The sequence below is a fragment of the Mustelus asterias genome, chromosome 10 (genome assembly GCF_964213995.1).
Source record: "Mustelus asterias chromosome 10, sMusAst1.hap1.1, whole genome shotgun sequence".
In the NCBI taxonomy this organism is placed as follows: domain Eukaryota; kingdom Metazoa; phylum Chordata; class Chondrichthyes; order Carcharhiniformes; family Triakidae; genus Mustelus; species Mustelus asterias.
Window position 1 is genome coordinate 14995206 of NC_135810.1, and position 26303 is coordinate 15021508.

Consider the following 26303-nt stretch of genomic DNA (forward strand, 5'->3'; position numbering starts at 1 on the left):
ACCATAAGTATACAGTAATCTCTGTGGTGTGGATATCCCCTTTCCCAAAGTGAGTTTAAATCTGGCACCAAATTGAAGGGATCGCCAGGATCTCCAGCAAGAGTGATGTCACCAAGCAAGGTAAACAGCCAATCAAACTGAAGTATTCTCATAGACAGCAAGCTAGTAAGTGAAATGCACTGGTGGAATTTTCCCATCCTGCCCACTATAGGAATCATAGCAGGCGGGACAGAAATTTCTGCGGACCATGCAAAGGTCCATTGACCTCGGGCAGGAAATTCTGGTCTCGGGACAAGCATGGCTGGAAAATCCTGCCCACCGATTTCCCTTCACTTTGCAATGCAGGTTCACGGAGAGTGATGTAAGTGGTTGGGACAGATACATGAGGTTAAGGTAGAAGCTGAATTATCATTTTTTTAAAAACTTGGGAAAATATTTATATTTAAAAATTTTTTTACATAACGCAGAAATTTGCCATCCAGTAAACATAAAATTAGTTTTCAGGGCCAGAGAGATTTTTCAACAGTAGTTATGACTTTAGTATATTTCTAAAGACCATGGGTACACTTCATTCAGTAAGGTGTTTCTATTGTGAGACTATTGCATCAAAAGGGCAAGGACTCGACAGTTCAATGATTTAGAATAGATTGAAACAATGGTGACTTCAGCAGCGTATGCAATGGAAATGTGTAGGCTCACAGAAAGTTTCTGGAATTCTCTGTTGAACTGTACATGCACAAACTCAAGGAGCGAGATTCTCCGGCCTCCCAGCCCCCTGTTTCTCGCCAACAACTAGCATTGTTTGCTAGTGGTGGGATTCTCTGGTCCCGCTGCTGTCAATGGGAACTCCCATTGTCATCATCCCACGTTGGCGGGAAAGCCACGGGCGAGGGTGTGCTGCCGGCAGGACTGGAGAATCCTGCCAGCATGAGAATTCCAGCCAAGATATTGCTGTCTCTTTCAAAGTAGGATGACAGTGAATGCTGGCAGTTACCCCATCACTGGCACTGCCATTATGTTCTCATTTTTTATTGGGCGCCATGGTGGTACAGTGGTTAGCACTGCTGCCTCACAGTGCCAGGGAGCCGGATTCGATTCCCGGCTTTGGTCACTGTCTGTGTAGAGTTTGTACATTCTCCCTGTGTCTGTGTTGGTTTCCTCCGGGTGCTCGTTTCCTCCCAAAGTTCGAAAGACCTCTGGTTAGGTGCATTGGCTATACTAATTTCACCCTTAGTGTACCTGAACAGGTACCAGAGTACGGCGACTAGGGGATTTTCACAGTAACCTCATTGCAGTGTTAATGTAAGCCTACTTGTGACACTAATAAATAAAAAATGTTCATTTCTTAATATTAAGTATGCTAATGTTCCATTTGCAAAATAGAATGTATATATAACTACAAACATGCAGATAAGAATATTTTAATGGTTTTAAAATTTGAATAATATTTCTTTTTTTTGCAGTCCAACGGTCATACTAAGTTGACTCAAACAAACGTATCTGCTGAAGAATGACAACTCTACACTTTAAGATTTATTCGGGTTGGGAGGGTATATATTTACGTTGCTTTACGAATTTTAGAAAAATCTCTTATACAAATTATAATTGCTTTTTCTAATTGTACTTTCTGAATTGTATTTCAAAATAAGGAATAATGTTTCCTAAATACTCCTTGTATGTTATATTCTGGGGGCAAACTGCAACAAAGGTGCTGCATCACGTGAAAATGAAGTCATTGCTTAAAGAACAGCCATGAAATTATTTTTCTGTTTGATCAACGTACAACTGAATAAGCATAATAAGACCCCCTGTGGCTGCTTTTGCCGAACAATGTTCACCAGCCTGTGTTATTTCAAATTCTCTGTTTTTGCATCCTTACCTGTATCTAAAGAGCAGCATGTGTTCCCCAAATGATAAAAGATTGACAGGTTAGGTGACAAAGCAAAATCAATAGAGATGAAATCTTCAATGTTTAACTTGGAATACAAAAAAAATGTATCCAGTTTTCCAATTGCAAGACTTAAAAATGAAACCAAGCCACTACATTGAAAGGGTGGCATTTGAGGGGGGGGAGGGTTCAGACCTTTTCAGTTTCTGAAGCAACCACTACTTTGCTACAGAAGAGATTTGTTTGGCATCACAGCTTATTCGGTAATATGTGAACCATTTTTATTTTAATTTGAGGCAACTAGGTCATAGCGGAACCCAATTTGCCACACAGTAACTATCAGGACATTGATGATTGTGTCAAGCGCCACCCTAATTACTATGACAACACTGCATCTTTAAGAGGCAAGCACTGTTATGAATTAAATATTATGATGTTTCTGAATTTTAGCCATTAGCTTTCAGGCAAATTGAAGATTTATGAAATTCTTCTTAAATGTAATCTCAGAAAGAAAAGATTCTTTAACAGCAAGCAGCAGGAATTCAAAATGAACATTGAAGCTAATGCCATCTCTTTTATATATAATTTCTTTACTAAATTGTGATTTTAGGGAGGTTTATGTTTTTGTATGGTGATGATAAATCTGTAAATGACATTATCATTTTATTTCAATTTGTGTGGATATTTGTGCAACAAACCATCTGGGCCAGGCTTTCCTCTTGCAGTAATAGTTTGACAGTGGATTATATCGACAGAAGATCTTTCTCCTCACATCACTGGCTAGGTCATTCAAACATGCTCACAAAAATGTCTACTCCATGAAGTTGTGGTAATGCTATGTAATTTATGGAGATTGTTTTGGATGCAGAGAGACATTTTTCTGGCCTTTTGGTGAAGATCAATCATCGTATCAAGTCCAAGATAGAGCGTAATGCCTCTTCTTGTCAGCTTGCATCTTGTTTGTCTCCCCTGTAGGGACCATGAATTGGATTCAATTTGAATTATTTTTTTGGAGCAAGCAAGGAAATGGATTCGGGCTTGTCCCGTCCACTCTGTGCATTGTCTTTATTAGAATATAGTAAAAGAAGATTAAGATTTCAGGACTGGCTGGCGGTCTTAACATTTGATTTGACCTAAAATCATCTTCTGTTTAAAAACAGAATACTGCGGATGCTGGAACCCGAAACAAAAACAGAAAATGCTGAAAAATCTCAGCGGGTCTGACAGCATCTGTGGAGAGCTCCGATGAAGTGTCATCCAGACTCGAAACGTTGGCTCTATTCTCTCTCCACACATGCTGTCAGACCTGCTGAGATTTTCCAGCATATTCTGCTGTTGTTTCACCTTCGTTCCTGCTGCTGGCAACAACAAGCAAAACAAGGAAATATATCTGGTATCTGCCACTTGTAACATCACATCTGAATGCTGCAAGCGAGAAAATCTGGCCCACTGCGTTTCACATTTTTAGAGATAGCTTAGGTTTCAATGTACAAAAGCATGATTTAGATTCGTTGGGATTTAAAACGAAAGGGGAATCAATGGGTCCAGGGCAATCATAGCTTCAGAATTTTTAAATATCACACACATACACATATACATATATATATATATAGCATCATCTATAGAAGTGTACACTTTATGTTCACCGGAAGGTTAACCTGAGAGATTCAATTGTGATTTATTACTTTATTGAACTGTTGGTTGCATCACACAAAATATACAGTGAAATTGAAGACACAAGCGTTTATACAATCTTTAAAAATTTGGCCTGCTTTAAATTCTCAGCACCAGTTGTAATTGAGTGAATTTAGATTTAAGACCAAAACATCCAGTGCTGAGAACAAGCGGGACAATATTCTGATGGCTCTATCATTTGTCAGAAGCAAGCAACAAGAGCTCCCTACAAAATGATATTTTATATTTGAGCAATATGTTAAGTAAAATGTGCTCTGTACTCATGCATGAACATTTAGCAGGAGGATATGTCGGTACGGAGGTAGTTTGTTAATGAGCTGTAATGTTGTGTTAATAAAAAAGGAAGAACTGACCTATTGGTAAATACTGTTGTTCTTAATTATGCAGATGTTCCATTAAAGTTAAAGTTTATTTATTAGTCACAAGTAAGGCTTACATTAACGCTGCAATGACGTTACTGTGAAATTCCCCTCGTCGCCACACTCTGGCACCTGTTCGGGTCAATGCACCTAACCAGCACGTCTTTGGACTGTGGGAGGAAACCGGAGTACCTGGAGGAAACCCATGCAGATACAGGGAGAATGTGCAAACTCCACACAGACAGAGATCCAAGCCAGGAATTGAAGTTGGGTCCCTGATGCTGTGAGGCAGCAGTGCTAACCACTGTGCCAACCTGCCACCCTTTAATTACTTGGAAATCATTACTTCTGTTTTATTTTCATTTAATTTTTAAAAAGTTCTATTTGATATCTTGAAAGACTCCGGAGTATGGTGACTTCTTGCAAACTATCCCCAGTATACCCTCTAATTCTATCTTTTACTCCCATTCTATGCTCTTAAAACTCGTAAGTCAAATACTCTCTTACAATGCTCCAGTTCAATCTCTTACAGATTTGGTCTTCCCTGCTGCCATCAGACTTTTGAATGGACCTACCTCGCATTAAGTTGATCTTTCTCTACACCCCAGCTATGACTATAACACTACATTCTGCACCCTCTCCTTTCCTTCTCTATGAGTGGTATGCTCTGCCTGTATCGCGTGCAAGAAACAATACTTTTCACTGTACCCCAATACATGTGACAATAATAAATCAAATCAAAAGACACTCAAATTCTTTCTAATATCATATCCACACATACACAAATTTGTGTCAGATCATTTGGTCAATTTTATGCATTAGCCTACCTTGCATATCTTTTCTATTTTAATTCATCATTCAGTACTTTTATAAAAAAATTAGCCAATGTTTTCATTCTATTCATGCATATTCAGTACCTCAAAAAAGCATTGGTTTTAAGTCGATGGAATATTGCCCAACTTTCAAATTCATGCCTCTGATGGGTGAGACTAATTATACTTTAATCTCCAAACCTTGGTCTTCAATATAGAAACATTTAAAAATGCTTTTAAAAAGCATTTAGACTGTTACATGGGTAAGATGGGTATAGACAGATATGGGCCAAATGCGGGCAATTGGGACTAGCTTAGGGGGTTTAAAAAAAGGGGTGGCATGGACAAGTTGGGCCGAAGGGCCTGTTTCCATGCTGTAAACCTCTATGACTCTATAATGTAGAAGATAGAAGCAGGAGGAGGCCATTTGGCCCTTCGCGCCTGCTCCGCCATTCATTACGATCATGTTGATCATCCAACTCAATCGCCTAATCCTGCTTTCTCCCCATAACCTCTGATCCCACTCGCCGCAAGTGCTATATCCAGCCGCCTCTTGAATACATTCAACACCCATTGGGCAATGAAAATGTAGCGACCAAGTTCCTTCATGTCTCTTGTAAATCTAACCAACTCATATCAACCATTTCCAGCAATGGTTCCAGCATCAGTTATCCTTCATTAATTCTTGTCCTTACTGTGAGAGTAAAATTCCTTCTTTGGATAACTCTACAGGAAATTGTTTGGTAAAATGATCAAATCTGACATCAAATGGCCCTCTCGCATCTCTTCTGCTATGACTGCTGTCTCCAATAATTATTTATTTTGTGACAAACACCTTTTTTTCTCGATAGCACAGCTCTCAAAGGCGATCCTGACAAAGACTTCATAGAAAGCCTGCAGTGCAGAAAGAGGCCATTTGGCCCATCGAGTCTGCACCGACCACAATCCCATCCAGGCCCTACTCCCTTATCCCTACATATTTACCCCTTTAATCCCTCTAACCTACGCATCTCAGGACACTAAGGGGCAATTTTAGCATGGTAAATGAACTTAACCCACACATCTTTGGACTGTAGGAGGAAACCTGAGCACCCGGAGGAATCCCACGTGGGGCGATTCTCCCAGCCTGGGGGAAACGGGCCAGGAGACTCAAGTAGAGGCCGTGTGGCAGGCTTCCCGCTGGGCGCCACGGCCTCCGTGCGTCTCTGGCCGCTGGATTTCCAGCACCGTCAGCTCCGCGGAGCTGTATAAAATATGTAAATTAAGATTTACATCATATTAGCGGGCCCAGGACTGAGATCTCCACTAGCCTCTCCACTCCCCCCACCCTACCCACCAGTACTGTTTCACTTCAGCGGGATTTACAATTGCTCCCCACCTGTGGCGAGCTACCGGCCCGACTCCGCTGGAGTGAAGAGGGGCCATCGATGCCCCCTAGGAGGTTGGAATGAGGAGGGGTGCCCCCCAGGCATTGCAGGCTTGGCAGTACCAGCGTGGCCCCTTGGCACTGCCCAGGGGGCAAAGTGGCAATGCCCAGGGGACATATCACCACTTCTCACTGGGCATCGGCAGTGCCAAAGGGGCCAGGCCTAATGGGGCAGGACCTATAGAGGCATGGCCTCTGGGGGGGCATCGGTGGGGTGAGGGTCCCACTGCCACTCTGCACTGGGATCAGTGACAGAGGGAGGGAGGCCAGGATCAGGCTGGCCATTGGGATGGTGGGGGGGTGTTGCCCTGCTGGGGAGGAGTCGGGGCTGCAGGGGGTGAGGAGCAATTGAGGCAGGCTGAGTCACTGGGTGGAGATTGGGGCTGGCTGGGGTGGGAGGGGAGACAGCGTGCTGGCCTGGGGGGCTAGCTATCAGATTGGGGGGGGCTAGTGATCAGGATTGGGGGCTCGTATGGCCAGCAATCGGGCCATGGGGGGGATTGGAGGGGCAGCGATGAGGGGCCGCGGGGATGGCCAGCAACTGGGAGCCCGGCAGTGCAGGCCACTGTACATTTGCCAATCTCGGCGCTGTGAGGTCGACGCCTACGCAATGGCTTGCTCAGCGCTATGCTGCCAGCCTCTCCAGTTGGAATAGGCCTCACCCCCATATTTTTTGCATGCATCACGTTAGCGCACTCTGCAGTGCAGAGTGTGGGAGATACATTTTGAAAATTCAGCTGAAAAAAACCCAGTGGGATTTACTCCAGTTTTTACGCGAATTCGACACTTAGAATTTTTTTGGAAAAATCGCACTCTTGATTATTCCCCCATATCTTAGGGAGGTTCTGTTGCCAACCTTTTTTTTGTATGGCTGGACAGAATGCAAGAAACGGCTGACAGTTTAGTAAGCAAACCCCGTCAGCTTCTGACCCCAAATTCGACACAGTGGTTAGCATTTGCGCCTCACAGAGCCAGGGACCCGGGTTCAATCCCGGCCTTGGGTGACTGTCTGCGTGGGTTATGCACGTCCTCCCCAGGTCTGAGTGGGTTTTGTCCGGGTGCTCTGGTTTCTTTCCACACTCCAGGTTAGGTGGATTGGCCATGCTAAATTGCCCCATAGTGTCCCAAGATATATAGGTTAGGGGGATTAGTGGCATAAATATGTGGGGTTAAGGGGTAAGCCTGGGTAAGGGTCAATGCAGATTCGATGAGCCAAATGGCCTCCTCCTGCATTGTGGGGATTCTATGATTTGATGAACTCTACACTACAAACATTCTTGTTTTTCACTGTTTTATAAATATCACTGTAGTCTGTGTTCCTCTTAACTTTCCTCTCAGTTCCTTTTGAGCTCCGAATACCTTTCCTCTGCTCAACACCCTTACTGTATTGAAATCAAGATTTACAATACAGTCTTCTCCTACCATCCCATTCATGAAGGCCCCACCATCTCAACCTTGTCCCTTGCCTGAGGTGTGGTGATCCTCAGGTTAAATCACCACCAGTCAGCTCTCTCCCCCTCAAAGGGTAAAGCAGCCCGTGGTGATCTGGGACTGTGGCCACTTTACCATCCCATTCTTTTCTCGTTGTTAAAACTGTGTACGACGTATCTCTAATAATCTCCCTCCCACAATTTTCCATGCTTTTTGGCTTTGACTAATCCACGCGACATGACTCACTTCATCTTCTATTTTGTTCTTTTCAGACTTGCTGGCTTTCTATATAATCGGTCTTTGGCCGGAATTCTCCCAATTTGTCCACCACTGGAATCCTAGCGGGTGGAGGGCGGACCATTTAAAGGTCAGGCGGGGACCTCCGGTTTTCAGGGGAGTGCGGCCGGAGAATCCCGCCCTTTATACTTCATCTTAGATGATCAACTGAATAGACAAAAATCTATGACATATGTAATAGATATGTGCATAGATATAATAAAGCACATAAAATATATACACCCACATAGCTGAGCAAGTTGAGATTAGTCTCTGTGGGGAAATATAACCATTTCCATTTCAGGCCCTAATACAACATTGCTGCCAAATGCAACATTAAGAACCTTCTGCTTTGACCTCAGCAAAGAGCCTTCGCACATTTTTCCATTTCATCTACAAATCTTTTCTGTGCCATTTTCGAGTAAGATTTCCAATCTTTGCTAACTTTATGCCAACAACACAAAACCAAATGCTGCGCATGCTGGAAATCTGAAATGGAAACAGAATGCTGAGCAGGTAGATTCCCTACACTGCAGACAAAGGCCATTCGGCCCATCGAGTCTGTGCCAACTCTCTGACAGAGTATTTTACCCAGACCCTCTCCCCACCCTCATCCCCGTAGCCCCACATATTTGCCCCTTCTAATCTCCCTAACCTACACATCTTTGGACACTAAGGGACAGTTTAACATGGCCAATCCACCTAACCTGCACATCTTTGGATTGTGGGGGGGGAATCTGGGGCACCTGGATGAATCCCACACGGACAAGGGGAGAATGTGCAAACTGCACACAGACAGTCACCCAAGGCCAGAATTGAACCCAGGTCCCTGGTGCTGTGAGGCAGCAGTGCTAGTTAATGTGCCACCCTGCAACCCCTGGCTGCATCTGTGGAGAAAGGAACCGTGTTAACATTTCAGGTAATGACCATTCACCATAACATATTGTTTATGTCATTGGCATCAATGCACTTGGAACTGGATTGAAACTGGCAAACTCAATCTCTCCTTTCCTTCTCCCCTATGCACTCTATGAATGGTATGCTTTGTCTGTATAGTGTGCAAGAAACAATACTTTTCACTGTATCTCAATACATATGACAATAATACATCAAATCAGAACTTACCAAGTAGTTGTAGAAATTGAATTCTGTGATATATATACATGGGTGTTTATGTGTGTGTACATCTATCTTGAATTATATGAACTCTGCATACAGGGGGAGGCCTTGTGGTACAGTGGGTAGCATCCTTTCCTCCAAGGCAGAAACTCAGGACTCAATGGCCAAGAAAAATGCATTCATAATGTGGCCAAACAGGTTGAGTGTCAACCTTAAACTCCTCCCAACATGCCAATGACAGGAGGTAAGAGTGGGAGAGATTTCAGGTCAGCCATTTAATGGGAAGAACTTTGCACCCTCTACATATTGAAGTAAGTATGCACAGGCATCTGTATCCTAACATCTCGTGGGCTGGAATTTTAACCCCCCCACCCCCAGCAAAGGAATTGGAGCGGGTGAGGGGCGGACCATGGAAAAGTCCGTTGACCTCTGGCAGGATTTTATGATTTCGGGACGAGTGAGGCCATAAAATCCCGTCCATGGTGTCACTGTTAGTTAGACTTACCCTCGTATGTTTAGGTTTTTGAAATATCTGAGAGGCAAGTTGCTGAAAGTGCAAGTTGATAACTGGGCAGCAAAGGACTCACATGACATTGGGAGCCCAAACGAACAACGCAAGCAACAGTATACCTGTTTAAGCAGTCAGCTTGAGTGATTGAGAAATTGACAGCACTAGGATAGAGAGGAAGGTCGAATGGGAGAATTCAATGCGAAACCAGATACAAAAGGAGAGAGTCGAGCAGAATGGGCAGGTGATTGGCAGATGGAGTTTAATATAGACAAGTGCGAGGTGACGCAATTTGTCAGAAGGGATAGGGGGAGGCATGATAGACATCATGGTACAGTTCTAAAATGTGGTGCAGGAGCAGAGGGACCTGGGAGTGCAAGTGCATTGATCTTCAAGGATGGCAGGATATAGTGAGAGAGTGGTTAGCAAAGCAGATGGGGTCTTGGGCTTCATTAATAGAAGCATTGAGTTAAAAAGACAGGGAAGCTATGCTGATACCTTCAAAAGCTCTGGTTAGGCCATAACTGGACTATTGTAACCAACTCATGTCACACACTTTGGCGAAGGGTGTGAGGGTCCTTGAGAAGTTGAACAATAGATTTAGTAGAATGGTTCCAGTTATGGGGACTTGAACGCTACAAGGTTAGGTTAGAAAAGCTGGGGTTGTTTCCATTGGAGCAAAGTAGATTAAAGGTGGCACAGTGACACAATGTTTAGCCCTGCTGCCTCAAAGCGCCAGGGACCTGGGTTTAAATGCGGCCTCGGGTCACTGTCTGTGTGGAGTTTGCACATTCTCCCCGTGTCTGCGTGGGTTTCCTCCGGGTGCTCCGGTTTTCTCCCACACTTCAAAGATGTGCGGGTTAGGTTGATTGGCCAACCTAAATTGACCCTCAGTGTCGGGGGGGACTAGCAGGTTAAACACATGGGGTTATGGGGGATAGTGCCTGGATGGGATTGTTGTTGGTGCAGGCCTAATGGGCTAAATGGCCTCCTTTTGCATTGTAGGGATTCTATGAGAATGGGCAGATATTTTAGAAAGATACAAGATCATGACAGGCTTGGATAAGGTAGACAAGGTAAAACTGTTCCCATTAGCTGATGGTACAAGGACTTGGGGACACTGATTTAAGGTTTTCGGTAAGAGATACAAGGAGGATGTGAGGAATGCAGTAAAACTGCGTGCATGGGTGGTGGAGATGGAAACAAGCTGTGATTTCAAAAGGAAATTGGATAGGCATTTGAAGAAAATAAGCCTGCAGGGATATGGAAATTGAATGGGGGAGTGCTACTGACTGGGTTGCTCCATGAGGGGGGTGGGGAGGGACAGAGGCTGAATGATTTCTTTCTGAATTGTCATTGACTCTAGGACTCTATGAAAGATAAAATCAAGAGAGAGGGAAATAAATAGAAAATAACTTGTTTTTACTTTGAAGTTTTATATGTTAAAATCTCTGACAATGATTAAAAGTTAAACGAATGAGACTTCACACTTGTAATGATCAATTTTCAGTACCAGAGTGATTGAATCACATTATAAAAGGATTGAAATAGGCATGACCTTACATTCTTTGGTGAATTTAGTTTATATATGTAACTTCATACCAATGACATCAGCTGCACATCGCTCAATGCATATCAATGGTGAGCCAGACAATAATGAAATGACATTTTCATGAAGATCATGATACTGTGATTGGTCTGGTGGCTACTTTTCAATTTCTGCAGTTAACCATGTATATGCCCTCACTGGAATTTGGCGATATCAACTGTGCATTAATCACCACCTTGCTGCGGTTTTTTTTACAGCAAACTGTGGTCCACTGAAGCATAGCTATGCACATGCACAAACATGTTGCAGCATATTCCCAGCAGTAAAACAGTAACAGATTAAAACATAGGGTGGTACAGTGGCTAGCACTGCTGCCTCACAGTTCCAGGGATCCGGGGTTCAATTCCTGCTTAGGGTGGAGTTCGCATGTTCTCCCAGTGTCTGCCTCTCACATCCTCCCACACCTAAAGATGTGCAGGTTGGGTGGATTGGCCATGCTAAATTGCCTCTTAGAGTCCAAAGGTGTGCAGGGTGGGTGGATTTGCCATGCTAAATTGCACCTTAGGTCCAAAGATGTGCAGGTTAGGTGGTTTGGCCATGCTAAATTGCACCTTAGGTTCAAAGATGTGCAGGTGAGGTGGATTGGCCATGCTAAATTACCCTTAGTGTCCCAAGATGCATAGGTTTGGGGGGGATTAGCAGGGTAAATTTGTGGGGTTACGGGGTGCAGACTCGATGGACCGAATGGCTCACTCTGTACTGTGAGCATTCTTATGCCTTGAAAACATCCAGATGAAGGAACGATGCGTCAGTAAGGGTGTTTACAAGCCAGTTGTGGTCCAGTGGCTAGACTCCATTGAAGTGGGCGGCGCTTTGGTGGGACACCCATCGCCCCCCTCCTCAAAGAAGAAATACCCCTTCGGATAAAAGCTTTGAGGGATTGAGAGAGGGAGAAAACAAGTGTCGCCTGATGGTGTTAATAGGGAGAGAAGGCAGAAAGCTAGCACTCATTGTCAGAGTAAGAAGTGGTGCTGCTTGAGGGAGAGACACAGAGAGAGAGTTGGCACAGATTGTGATGGAGAGGAGGGTTCCGCAGAATCCCAGTCGCAGTATTCGCCAGCTCTTTGTTGTGTAGGAGAGATTGAGAGAGAAAGCAGAGAGCTGCGGTTTATCCCAGCCACACACACACACACACACAAAAGGCTGAGCATTAGGAGTGTGTGTGTGTTACTGGGGGCTGGGACAGGGCTGAGGATGGAAGCTCCTCTGCTCAAGGTGCTGGGGGCTGCAGGAGGGGATGTCAGCTCCAAGGTGAGCGCCGAGCTGGAGGTGAAGAAGCTGCAGGAGCTGGTGCGGAAGCTGGAGTGGCAGAACGAGCAGCTCAAGAGCCGGGCGAGCGCCGCCTCTCTCTACCCTGCCGCCAGCCCGGCTTACTGCCCCGGCCCCGGTCCCGGCAGCGGCAGCTATCACCCCCCTGCAGCCAGCCACTGCCGCCAGCCTCCCGGCGCCAGCGAGGCGGCTCCCCGGTCACTGGGCTCCTCCGGCTCGGCCAGGCTGCTCCTGGAGGAGGTGGACACTCTGGATCTGGACAACGGCCGCTGCAGCGGGGACGAGGACAACTGGTACAGTTCACCTCTCCCTCTCTCTCTCTCCTTACACTGCCTTTGTCACCCACTGCAGAGCCATTGTCTGATTTCAAGCTCAATGCCTCTTCCTCTTATCTTCACCCTCTCTCCCTCTTCCTCTCTCCCTCTTCCTCTCTCCCTCTTCCTCCATCCTTTCTCTCCCTCTATCCACTTTCCCTCCATCCTCTCTCCCCCTTCCTCTCCCATCTTCTCTCCCCCTTCCTCTCCCATCTTCTTCTCCCATCTTCTCTCCCCCTTCCTCTCCCATCTTCTCTCCCACTTTCTCCATCCTCTCTTCCTCTTCCTCCATCCTCTCTTCACCCATCTTCTCTCCCTCTTCCTCTCCCATCTTCTCTCCCTCTGCCTCTCCCATCTTCTCTCCCCCTTCCTCTCCCATCTTCTCTCCCCCTTCCTCTCCCATCTTCTCTCCCCCTCCCTCTCCCCCTCCCTCTCCCATCTTCTCTCCCCCTCCCTCTCCCATCTTCTCTCCCCCTTCCTCTCCCATCTTCTCTCCCCCTTCCTCTCCCATCTTCTCTCCCCCTTCCTCTCCCATCCCCTCTCCCTCTTCCTCCATCCTCTCCCTCTTCCTCCATCCTCCCAATCTCCCCGTGCTCTCTTCTCTCTCCTTCTCCCCATCCTCTCTCCTTTCATTATTTTCCTTCTCTCCGTCTCTCATCATCTTTCCTCCCTCTCTCATCCTCTTTCTCTTTCTCCCGCTCATGCTCTTCTCTCTGCTTTTCATTTCCATCTCCCCTCGTGCCTCCTCATCCCCTCTCACCATTTGTTTAAATTCAGAGCTTCACCATATTCCACCAGCATTTGACAACAAGTGCCGTATTGCCCAAGCTTTATTCTTATGTTTGTGTTACAAGTCCACACCGTGTACAAGGCTGTATTTCATCACTTAGATGTTGTGTCTGTTGTGTTTAATAGTAACTGCCAATGACATGTGATGCTGTTTAATAATAAAACAGCTGCATCCTGTCCTGGGTCTAGGTTGACTGGTCTAAGGTGTATTTTTCTGATGCTTTAATATTGTGCCATTTGATATTAATCTTCCTGTTGATTGAAAAGGAGGTCAATGACCATAGTGAAATCAGATTATTATTTACCAGTTTAGCTTTCTCATTAAAAATTAAAACACAATTTAAAATCTTTGTGTGTTGGAAGTGGTCCTCAGCCCATCACAGTTTGACATGATATAATAACAGTCCTTGGTATTTATAAGTCTGCAGTGACTGACTTTATGCTCGAATATAATGGCAAATAAGAATGTAGGAATCATTTAATTAATGCCAGGTCCCTAAATCCAGTGTACAGTGGCACAGTGGTTAGCACTGTTGCCTCACAGTGCCAGGGATCTGGATTCCTGGCTTGGGTCATTGACTGTGCGGAGTCTGCACATTCTCCCCATGTCTGTGTGGGTTTCCTCTGGATGCTCCGGTTTCCTCCCACAGTCTGAAAGACGTGCTGGCTAGGTTGATTGGCCATGATAAAGTAACCCTAGTGTCAGGGTAAATATGAGGGCTTATGGGAATAGGGCCTGGTTAGGTGCATTGGCCATGCTAAATTCTCGCTCAGTGTACCCGAACAGGCACTGTAGTGTGGCGACTAGGAGATTTTCACTGTAACTTTATTGCAGTGTATGCCTATTTGTGACACTAATAAATAAACATTTTAAAGCAAACTACTGGATGTTGCACAATAACCACTGTAAGATAATATACTAGTTTTGTGTTTTGTACTATTTTGCTTTGTTGATGGTTGTGTTTTTTGGCCTTTTTAAAACAAGCACGGGGACATTTGTTTGCTCCAGTGTCATCAAACAGGAATATAAAAGCAGTGGCAAATTCCCTACAGCATCAGTAATACAATGAACAAACAAAGTCAAATTAAACAGTACGCTTAATAAAGCAGCAGAGCTCTAATTACATTTTGATCGTATTGGCATTGGTAACAAATTCTTCATTCCCAGTGTCCGCTGATCGTGAAACATTTTTATTGATCATCAGAATGTTATTTTTCAATTTCATCCTCTGCCCAATGAGATAAATTTCTGAAGAAATGCTGTGTGAAAATTGGCTAGGAATGTAGTTATACTGTAGGTACTGGTACCTGTTTTATACAATACATAGTCGTCATCAAACTCAAGCTATCACATCATTCTCTCAACGGGGAAGAGAAATCTAATCACTAACAGCCAGATGCTGCTAAATTGTAATGTTAACAGATTGCTGGTAGGGCAACGTTCTTGACAATCGTGTTAACGTTGGGACAGCACGGTGACACAGTGGTTAGCACTGCTGCCTCACAGTGGCAGGGACCCGGGTTCAATTCTGGTCTCGGGTGACTGTCTGCCTGGAGGCTGTACGTTCTCCCCGTGTCTGTGTGGGTTTCCTCCTGGTGCTCCGGTTTCTTCCCACAGTCCAAAGATGTGCGGGTTAGGTGCATTGGCAATGCTAAATTGCCCCTTAGTGTTGGGGGGGTCTAGCTAGGGTAAGTGCATAGGGATGGGGTCTGGGTGGGATTGTGGTCGGTGCAGACTTGATCGGCTGAATGGCCTCTTTCTGCACTGTAGGATTTTATGATATGATTCTAAATTTCCCCTTAGTGTTGGGAGATTAGCAGGGTAAATACATGGGGTTACAAGGATAGGGCCTGAGTGGGATTGTTGTTGGTGCGGGCTCGATGGGCCGAATGGTGTCCTTCTGCACTGTAGAGATTCTATGACAAGCGACAGAAGAGACCCTGAAAATAAGTCTTTACATTTTATTTTCTGGCTCTCCTTGTGGACCAGAGGGAAATGTAACTGCTCCTTCGGTTTCCACAATGAAACCACGGGTCTCCCTGCCTCAGGCTTCCAAACCTCTCCTCCAATGATTGGAAATCTCCTCTCTGTGCACTTTCCTTGTGCCGGGGCCTGTTTCCTGGGTCGGGCTGCCACCTCGATCTAACGGCCAGGGCAGCTGCTTCCTGCTGAGTACTTGGCCACTTTGGCCAAGTGATTAAAATTAATTGAGTTGCCTGGTAACACCTCGTGGATGGGCTGGCCGCCCATTTCCCCTTGTTCCTGCCCAGATGATAAACTCACGCCAGAAGGTGCGAGTGCGATCATTGAACCTAGCTGACAGGAAACAGCTTCAAAATGGTGCTGGCAATCTCAGTGGCTGACTGCTTTCTCGATGTAATCTCAGGAATTGGACGGACAACTAAAAAATGGGGGACCTAATTTTACTGTTATTGATCACGTGCTGGTGGACATTTTTTGGAAACAAAAGGTGAACGTAACGATTGGATAAAGTGCTAAATGGGCGGAAATCTGATGTGAGGAGTTGCTGCCATTTACCCCACGTTATACCTGTTGATCAGATGCTTTCATTCATAAAATCTGTTATAACGTGTTTCTAACATCCCTTGGTAAAGTACAGATGTACATTGCATTTCCAGAAGCTTGGGGCAGAGTCATGAACAAAACGTGTCTGAACAGGAGTACGATTGAAAAGAAGCAAACACAATACATTTTAAAAACCAGGAATATTTTACTCCCAGAATTTCCGGCCTTGAAGATTGCACCAATCCTGGAAATTGCCTGCGGGCCTAACAACGTGTTTCGCGACCGGCGCCCAACGATTTGCAATCGTCCCGGTCCCTTTATACTGGGTGCAAACCGGACTGGCCCAGAAAAGGCGTGAGGCCAATTAGCATATTTGAAGTAGCATTTAAATATACTTAGCCTGCTCGACGCCGTATTCTCCCTGCTGTCGGGCTTTCCAGAACCTCAGGCGCAGCGCAAGCCCGGCGATAATCACTACTAGTCTCCACGAGTGGAGACCAGGCGTGATGGCTATGTTGGGGGGCTGCTCGGAGGCCATTTAAACCCCCTGGTGGTTGGGAACATGTCTGAGCAGTGCCTGCCTGGCACCCTGGCAGTGCCCATCAGTGCCAAGAGGGGGGGGGGGGCGAAGAAGGGTGGAGCCTGAGCAGAGTTGGGGCTTGAGCAAGGGTATAGGGGAGGGCTATGACAGAGGGGCTGTAATAGAGGGACTATGTGGGTGGATGAGGGGAGGTGGATGCTTGGAAAGGGAAGGGCTTGTGAAGGGTTAGAGTTAGATGAATTGGGCATGGTATATGCCCCTTTGTGTTGGGGGGTTAGCAGGGTAAATACATAGGATTACGGGGATCGGGCCTGGGTGGGATTGTTGTCAGTGCAGGCTCGATGGGCCAGATGGCCTCCTTCTGCACTGTAGGGATTGTATGAAGGGAGGGTCATCAAAAGTTGGAGCCTGAAGGGGGCGTGTTGGGGCTCATTAAGAGGGGGGCATGTTGGGTGACCCAGTGGGAGGGCCCCAATGCTGGCGGTCAGGGAAGGGGTGGGGAAACATGCTGCAGATGAGGGGGTGTCCTGATGTCCGTGGGGGGAGGGGGGAATCTCCCAGTGCACTGTGAGATCGGGGCACCCATCAAAACAGTGCCCGATCGCAGCCGGGCTCACCCATGTGTTTAGGTCCCGCTCCTCCCAGAACTGGCACAGAACTCACCACTCTCCCAAAAAAATGACTAAGTGTGGGTCCCATGATGTGGAGATGCCGGCGTTGGACTGGTGTGGGCACAATAAGAAGTCTCACAACACCAGGTTAAAGTCCAACAGGTTTATTTGGAAACACAAGCTATCGGAGTGCTGCTCCGAAAGCTCATGATTCCAAATAAAAGTGTAGGTTCGGTGCGGATTGTTGCGGTTTTCTCACCATTACGACGCTTACTCATTTTTTGAGAAAATTGCGGCCTTAGTTATTATCAGTCTCCGAAAGAAAAGGTTTGCAGCTGTAGTGAATCAAATGAATTCCTATCCAAATTGTTTTGTTTCATTTTATCATTTCTCAGTCGCATGTCTTAAAGAAGAGTCACATGGATTCATAAGTGACCGATAATGCCATATCTATGAGCCACTACATCATCGCAAGAGCAATTAGGAATTGGCAATGAATGCCCATTAAATTAGCCAACAGAGCCCACATCCGTTGAATGAATAAAGGAAAATAAGCTTTCTCACAAGAATAGTCAATGTAATTCGAACAAGGGAACAATTGTTTAGTCTTCAATGTTCTTCCCCTGGATATAAAAAAAATATATAAACTTGGGGATTGTATGGTGTATGGACCATGCTGTTTTGGATCTTGGATTGAATCCAGGTCAGATGGGCATAGAACAATTTCCCCTCTCTGCTAACTGTTATGTGGGTAACCTCAATCAGGTTTACAGGACCACAGATATGGTGCAAGTTGGCAGCTCCATTGTGAGGTTACAAAGATGGTTAGTGTGATGTGATGGAAAGAGAATCAAAATGTTGTTGCTCTTCTGAGGCAGTGCCTGGCACATTTTTGAGGTATACTTGCAGGGAACCTCACTTGAGTTTTGGCATTTAGTTAGGCTTACTGGTTTCTGGCAATAGCCTCTCTTATTTAATTGTGGAAATTGGTGGGGGGAGATAGTGCCCTGTGACCCAATGAGTAAACCAATTGTCATTTTACTCCATAACTTGGGCTCGACTGGAGACCACAGAAGTAATTGGGTTTCTGCACCCATTCTGTACCCTCTGCATGTGTGACTCCCCCAGCCTGATTTTGAGGCCTCCAGCTGGTGATCTGCAGTATGATGCCTGCCTGACTTGTCAGATTCAAATGTTATCTGTGAATTCCTTAATTCATCATCTAAAGCAAGGGCGTGACAGTCATAGAATCATAGAACCCCTACAGTACAGAAGGAAGCCATTCGACCTATTCAGTCTGTACCGACCACAATCCCACCCAATCCCTATTCCTGTAAACCCACATTTACTCTGCTAATCTCCCTGACACTACAGTCAATTTATCATGGCCAATCCACCTAACCTGCACATCGTTAGACTGTGGGGGGGAAACCGGAGCACCTCGAGGAAACCCATGCAGACACGGGGAGAACGTGCAAACTCCACACAGACAATGACCGAAGCCGGAATTAAACCTGGGTCCTTGGCGCTGTGAGGCAGCAGTGCTAACCACTGTGCCACTGTGCCACCCTAGAAGCAAGAGAAGCAGAATAGAAAGGACAATCAGTGAAAGGTGCACCAAATGAACTGAGAATGGGAATAAAGCAGGCAACGAGTTAGAGAAGGAATGCCACCACAGAGTAGAAATTTAGATTTTTGAGGTTGGGAAATAGTTTTTGAATTTCAAAACAGAATACCTATATGGTGACTGTCTGAAACACAAAGTTTTTTCCTTCATCTTATTTGGGATTTTCAGTAGGTACAATCCATTGGTGAGGCCGCACTTGGAGTATTGTGTGCAGTTTTGGTCACCCTGTTATAGGAAAGACACTGGAAAGAGTACAAAGAAGATTTACAATGATGTTGCCAGAACTCGTGGGCCTGAGTTATAGGGAGAGGTTGGCAAAACTCGGACTTTATTCCTTGGAACGTAGGAGAATGAGGGGTGACCTTACTGAGGTGTATACAGTCATAAGGGGCATAGGTAGGATGAACGCACGAAGGGCGAGATTTCCGGCCTCGCTTGCCCAGAAACCGGAAAAGTCTGCCCGAGGCCGACGGATCTTTCCATAATACGCTCCTTGTCCGCTACAACTCTCATGGCAGGTGGGACGGTAAAATTCAACCCATTGTCTTTTTCCAAGCGAAGGGGAAGTGAAAGCTAGAGGGCATAGGTTTAAGGTCAGAGGGGAAAGATTTAAAAGGGAACTGAGGGGCAACTTCTTCACGCAGAGGGTGGTGCGTATATGGAATGAGCTGCCAGGGAAAGTGGTTGAGGCAGGTTCAATAGCAACATTTAAAAAGCATTTGGATAAGTACATGGATAGGAAAGGATTAGAGAGATATGGGCCAAACATGGGCAATTGGGACTAGCAGGGAGGGCACTATGGTCGGCATGGACTGGTTGGGCCGAAGGGCCTGTTTTCATGCAATATTACTCTATGGCGGAACTTTACTGCTCCGCCTGCCACGGGGATTGGAGTGGGTGAGGGGTGGATCATGGAAAGGTCCGTGGATCTCGGGCAGGATTTTACGGTTTCGGGATGAGCACGGCCGTAAAATTCTGCCCTCGGACTCTTCTTGCTTTCTGCCAGGTGTTCTGTCAGAACACTGGCTGACTATTTCGACCAGATTTCAAAATTAAGACTGCAGTGTAGCCATCTCCAAGAACGCAGGCCACATCGTTTGATCTCTCAGTAAGATGGATTGCAGTAATTTGATTCAAGGTACTAATCATATAGAAGGTTTACCAGGATGTTGCCTGGTATGGAGGGTCTTAGCTATGAGGAGAGATTGGGTAGACTGGGGTTGTTCTCCCTGGAAAGACGGAGAATGAGGGGAGATCTAATAGAGGTGTACAAGATTATGAAGGGTATAGATAGGGTGAACAGTGGGAAGCTTTTTCCCAGGTCGGAGGTGACGATCACGAGGGGTCACGGGCTCAAGGTGAGAGGGGCGAAGTATAACTCAGATATCAGAGGGACGTTTTTTACACAGAGGGTGGTGGGGGCCTGGAATGCGCTGCCAAGTAGGGTGGTGGAGGCAGGCACGCTGACATCGTTTAAGACTTACCTGGATAGTCACATGAGCAGCCTGGGAATGGAGGGATACAAACGATTAGTCTAGTTGGACCAAGGAGCAGCACAGGCTTGGAGGGCCGAAGGGCCTGTTTCCTGTGCTGTACTGTTCTTTGTTCTTTGTTCTTTGTTCCTTTGAAGGATAATGGTATTTTAACTCTGGCTTATGCCAATCAGACACAATGGTTTCAGTTGCTTGTAAACAAAAAAACGTATGCAATCTTACAGATATTCATTGCATCTTAAATGATTAGTTGATCAAGGTGGTTTTTATCTCAGAGGGTTGGTTGTGTATTGTTCAAAACCATTAACCAAAACCACCAACTCCAATGCAGCACTGAAGGAGTTCTTTCACCATTGGAGGTGTCCCCTTTCTGATGAGATGCCCTGTCAGGTGGGCACAAAGTACCATGTGGAGCTACTTGAAGAAAGGATCAAGCTGCATTTCGATGACAACTTTCATGAGCACAAGACCGCCCAATTATAGCCAATCAAGTATTTTGAATTGTAGTCACTGTTGTAATGGATGAGGAAGAATGGAGGAGTTCTCCTTGATATTCAGGCCAACTTTACTTCCTCAATCCCACTGTTACTAACAGATGGGGTATCTGTCCATTATCACACTGCTGCCTCTGGGACCATGTTGTTTACAGCTTGATTGCTGTCTTTCCAATGTTACAACAGTGAGTATATTACTGTATTGGCTATACAGTGTCTTAGTTTGACTTGAGTTTGTGAATGGCACTATATATATATGTATGTTTTGTACCCTTTTGCATCACAGAAGAACATCAAGTACGATTTAGAGTGGATCCTGTAGATTTTGAGTCTTTGAAATGGCTCGGTAATGTGAGGGCACTTACAGGGCTCAATGTAAGATCCTCTTCCTATTTAAAGCCCATTGCAGAGGTTACTGAAAGGAACTAGACCATTCCGAGTTTCTCGTGTTGAAGGAGTCAGCATATTTTGAGGTTCCTTTTCAAAATTTTAGAAGTTCAGGCTCCTTCCCCTATGTTTGGTTTAAGGTAATGGATGGACTATCATAGAGAATGGCTTCCCAAATTCCCATCATGTACTCCCCAGTGAACAATGTTCTGTGATTGGAGTGGAAATGTGTAAAATTACCCAATTTAGTAAATCTGATGACATACTGTGAGTATCTTGTTTCAGTGTAACATTTTGCTTCTCCATTGAACCATTTCTTCTGGGCCGAACGTAGTGATATTTACTGCCTGGAATATTGTGGGGCGGCACGGTGGCGTAGTGGTTAGCACAGCTGCCTCACAGCGCCAGGGACTTGGGTTCAATTCCGACCTCAGGTGACTGTCTGTGTGGCGTTTGCAGGTTCTCCAAGTGTCTGCGTGGGTTTCCTCCGCATGCTCTGGTTTCCTCCACAGTCCAAAGGATGTGTGGGTTAGATGGATTAGTGGGGCAACTAAGACGGGCTGCGGGGATTGGGCCTGGGTGGAATGCTCTGTTAGAAAGTCGGTGCACTCAATGGGCTGAATGGTCTCTTCCTGCACTGTCGGGGTTCTATGGGGGATCTCACACTGTATCTCGTTTATTGTAGTTAAAGAGTAATTGTTCTGTAACAAATTACCCAATTCCTGTCAAGGGTTTTACGTGTGGACACAGGCATGAAGTTTTTGACGAAAGATCCATTTCCTTTTCAACCTTAGCCCGTGTGCATTACCTACTTGTTTATTGTGCACTCGGAGCTGATTGGTATATTTTATACTTCAAGGAAATCTCTTTCGTATTCATGTTTAAAGGGAGAAACATTTTAAATTCACTGAGCACTGATTGTACTCATGCTGCCCCTGGTGGCAATGGAGCCAAATTACAAAGGAATAAATGGGACTATTTTCTGGAGAATGCCTTATGAGGATATCATGGCTTATACCTTATACACCATTTTTCATTCTAACCACATGTTGTGACCAATACTTCCTTGGGATATCCAATAGGGATAGCATTTTCTCTACCTCTTAAAATGGGACTGAGCGCTGTACTGGACATTACCATCAGTTGTTTCAAAAATCACTTCTCTATAAAGTGTGCTCCAGTGGCTTATAATTAATGTGGGTAACAGTGAACCAAAATGAATTATTCTTTGAATGTAATAAAGCCAGGCATGAGAGGGGTGGCATGGTGGCACAGTGGTTAGCACTGCTGCCTCACAGCACCAGGGACCCGGTTTGATTCCCGACTTGGGTCATTGTCTGTGCAGAGTTTGCACATTCTCCCCGTGTCTGTGCAGGTTTCCTCCGGGTGCTCCGGTTTCCTCCCACAGTCCAAGACGTGTGGGTTAGGTGGATTGCCATGGTAAATTGACCCTTAGTCTCAGGGACACTAGCAAGGGTAAATGCATAGGGTTATGAGGATAGGGCCTGGGTGGGATTGTGGTCGGTGCAGACTTGATGGGCCAAATGGCTTCCTTTTGCACTGTAGGTTTCTATGGATTCTATGAGAGAATGCCATTTGATGCATTGTGCCTTTTTGGATTTTGAGGGCGTTTGTTTCCGATCTCCCACTCAAGACATTTATAGTCATGTCATCATTAGACAATTGCAGGATTATGATGAAGTTTCTTGGACCTCCAAAGGAGCCCAATGCAGAGCCTTGTGACTTCTTAAATCAAATGCTTATGTCAGCTCGCTGACTGCAATGAAGAGTTCTTGGCGTTATTCTTGACATTCGGCTGGCAACATGTTGTAAGTCGCTCTGAAAGGTCTGAGGCTGCACACTGTGTGTCCGGGGGGATTTTGTAGGATGCCCATGTGTGCAGGATGTCCGAGCGTACAGAGCCGTTTTAGTCTCCATACTCTTGTGCCACAGCAAGACACAGGAGCACTGGATAAATTCTATCAGCAACGCCTGCACCGTATCCTCCAAATTTAATAGGAGGATCGTCAAACAAATGCTGGTATCCTTCATAGAGCCAGATCCACAAGCGTTCAGGCAAAACTCCTGCAAAATCAACACTTTGACTGGAAACTGTTGCCAGAATTTTCTAGAAGCCCACCGTGGGTTTTCACGTGGTGGAGGCGGCTGATCATTGACCACCGGTGAGATTTTATGGTCGTACCGAAGTCAAAGGCAATTTGCATGGCCTGTCTTTCCTGCGGGGAACCCGCGGCGTGGGGTCGTCTGCAGTAAGACAGGAAGATCCTGCCAGCGGGAAGGTCTGGAAAATCCTGCCTTCTGTCGGATGGCTGCAAACAGGCTCGCCCGTTTTTTTCAACTCTGAAATGCCAATGTTCCTGAGGAGCACAAAATAAATGCTTCAAAGACACTCTGGAGCATTCCTTAAAGCACGACAACATTGATGTTAATGACCAGGAGGAACATGCTGCCAATCATTCAGAATGGTGACAACTTATCCATCGAGCTGCGCCGCGCTTTGAGTCAAAGCGTCTTAATGCTGAAGCAGAGTGGCAGCAGGGAAGGAATGAAAAGGAAGCTAGTCCTCCACTCCGGATCCCACTACCCCGAGGGACATCCTGCCCAATGGGCTCAAAGATCTGCGCATTGAGAATTGGTTTTCCAGTGACATGAAGACCCATGGCAGAAACTCATGGCCTTGAGTAGATATCATCCTCTAATCGAGAGACACTGGAAAACGGCCTTTGCCATCCAGAGTTCATGTTGTGCATATTTGATCTTGGATTTAATCCGGACCATTTGTTGCCATTGTTGATCTCCTGCTTTACAGGATGATAAATTCTGCTGCTAGGCTGGAATTTGAAAATGAAAACAGAAATTGCTATAAATAGGCCAGACAGCATCCATGTAGAAAACAGGCAGGTTGTGATCTTTTGAGTGTGAATTGATCTGAAATATCAGAATCCCTTGTTTTCCTCTTTGTAGTATTTACTAATTTTATTGTACTGTAACAGAGTCCATTAAACCTGATTCAGAGTTCTCTGTGTGCTTATTACCCATTGGAGCAGTCGAAAAGGTATTTTTGTGATTTATGTATGAAAGTTATAAACTCTTGTAAAGATGTACACTCTCGCCTACTAAGGTGCACTGTCCAAGTTCAAGACGCATGCTTACCATATTGTATTTTAAAAATTGATTTGATTTATTATTGTCACTTAGAACATAGAACATTACAGCGCAGTACAGGCCCTTCGGTCCTCGATGTTGCGCCAACCTGTGAAACCAATCTAATGCCCATCTAACCTACACTACTCTAATATCATCCATATGTTTATCCAATGACCATTTAAATGCCCTTAATGTTGGCGAGTCCACTACTGCTGCAGGCAGGGCATTCCACGCCCTTACTACTCTCTGAGTGAAGAACCTACCTCTGGCATCTGTCCTATATCTATCACCCCTCAATTCAAAGCTATGTCCCCTCGTGCTAGCTATCACCATCCGAGGAAAAAGGCTCTCTATGCCTATCTAATCCTCTGATCATCTTGTATGCCTCTATTAAGTCACCTCTTAACCTTCTCTCTAATGAAAACAACCTCAAGTCCCTCAGCCTTTCCTCATAAGACCTTCCCACCATACCAGGCAACATCCTAGTAAATCTCCTCTGCACCCTTTCCAATGCATCCACATCCTTCCTATAATGCGATGACCAGAACTGTACGCAATACTCCAAGTGCGGCCGCATCAGAGTTTTGTACAGCTGCAACATGACCTCCTAGCTCCGAAACTCAATCCCTCTACCAATAAAAGCTAACACTCCGTAAGGCTTCTTAACAACCCTATCAACCTGGGTGCCAACTTTCAAGGATCTATGCACATGGACACCGGGATCTCGCTGTTCATCCACACTACCAAGTATCTTACCATTAGCCCAGGACTCTGTAATCCTGTTACTCCTTCCAAAATGAATCACCTCACACTTTTCTGCATTCAACTCCATTTGCCACCTCTCAGCCCAGCACTGCAGCTTATCTATGTCCCTCTGTAACCTGCAACAAACTTCCGCACTGTCCACAACTCCACCGACTTTAGTGTCATCTGCAAGTTTACTAACCCAATCTTCTACGACCTCATCCAGGTCATTTATAAAAATGACAAACAGCAGTGGCCCCAAAACACATCCTTGCTGTACACCACTAGTAACTGAACTCCAGGATGAACATTTCACTTGTACTGAGATACCGTGAAAAATATTGTTTCTTGCATACTATACAGACAAAGCGTACTGTTCATTGAGCACATAGGGGAGAAGGAAGGATAGGGTGCAGAATTTAGTGCTGCAGTTACAGATAAGGTGTAGAGAAAGATTAGCTTAATATCTGGTGGGTCCATTCAAAAGTCTGATGGCAGTAGGGAAGACACTGTCTTGAGTCAGTTGGTACATAACCTTAGACTTTTGTATCTTTTTCCCGATGGAAGAAGCTGGAAGAGAGTATGTCCAGCGGGGTGCATGGGGTCCTTGATTATGCTGGCTGCTTTTCTGAAACCGTTGGAAGTGTAGATGGAGTCAGTGGATGGGAGGCTGGTTTGCTTGATGGACTGGGCTACGTTCTCACACCCATTTGTCGTTTCTTGTGGTCTTGGTCAGAGCAGGAGTCATACCAAGCTGTGATATATCCGGATGTAAAAATTGGTCAGAGTCGTAGTGGGCATGCCAAATTTCCTTAGCCTCCTGAGAAAGTAGAGGCATTGGTAGGCTTTCTTAACTATAGTGTTAGCGTGTTGGGACCAAGACAGGTTGTTGGTGATCTGAACACCTAGAAACTTGAAGCTCTCGACCATTCCCACTTCATCCCCGCTGATGTAGACAGGGGCATGTCCTCCACTCTGTTTCCTGAAGTTGATGACTATCTTCTTCATTTTAATGACCTTGAGGAAGAGATGATTGTCGTTGCACCATTTCACCAGATTCTCTACCTCTTTCCGTACTTTCCTGTAATTGTTTTAATGATCTGTGTTACATCTGATTGACTCAACTAATTTTAAATGGATTATAGACACTTGAGCCTCTTTTCATTACATCATCCAAAGATATCTAAAATCACCTTGGTCATCTTTGTTAAACAAA

The 26303-nt window shown here is 45.4% G+C and overlaps 2 protein-coding genes across 12 annotated transcripts in view; both read left to right on the forward strand.

The window, feature by feature from the left end:
* scel (sciellin) overlaps positions 1 to 3947 on the forward strand; it is a 96876-nt gene extending 92929 nt beyond the window's left edge. For all 10 annotated transcript variants that reach the window (XM_078221622.1, XM_078221627.1, XM_078221624.1 and 7 more), the window contains one exon: positions 1464 to 3947. In XM_078221622.1, the coding sequence (XP_078077748.1) occupies positions 1464 to 1480 (17 nt within the window). In that variant the 3' untranslated portion in view covers positions 1481 to 3947. The remainder of the gene's footprint in view (positions 1 to 1463) is intronic.
* An 8037-nt stretch (positions 3948 to 11984) lies between these two features.
* Positions 11985 to 26303, forward strand: part of slain1a (SLAIN motif family, member 1a) — a 121912-nt gene continuing 107593 nt past the window's right edge. For both annotated transcript variants that reach the window (XM_078222739.1, XM_078222737.1), the window contains exon 1: positions 11985 to 12685. In XM_078222739.1, coding sequence (XP_078078865.1) covers positions 12318 to 12685 — 368 coding nt within the window. In that variant the 5' untranslated portion in view covers positions 11985 to 12317. The remainder of the gene's footprint in view (positions 12686 to 26303) is intronic.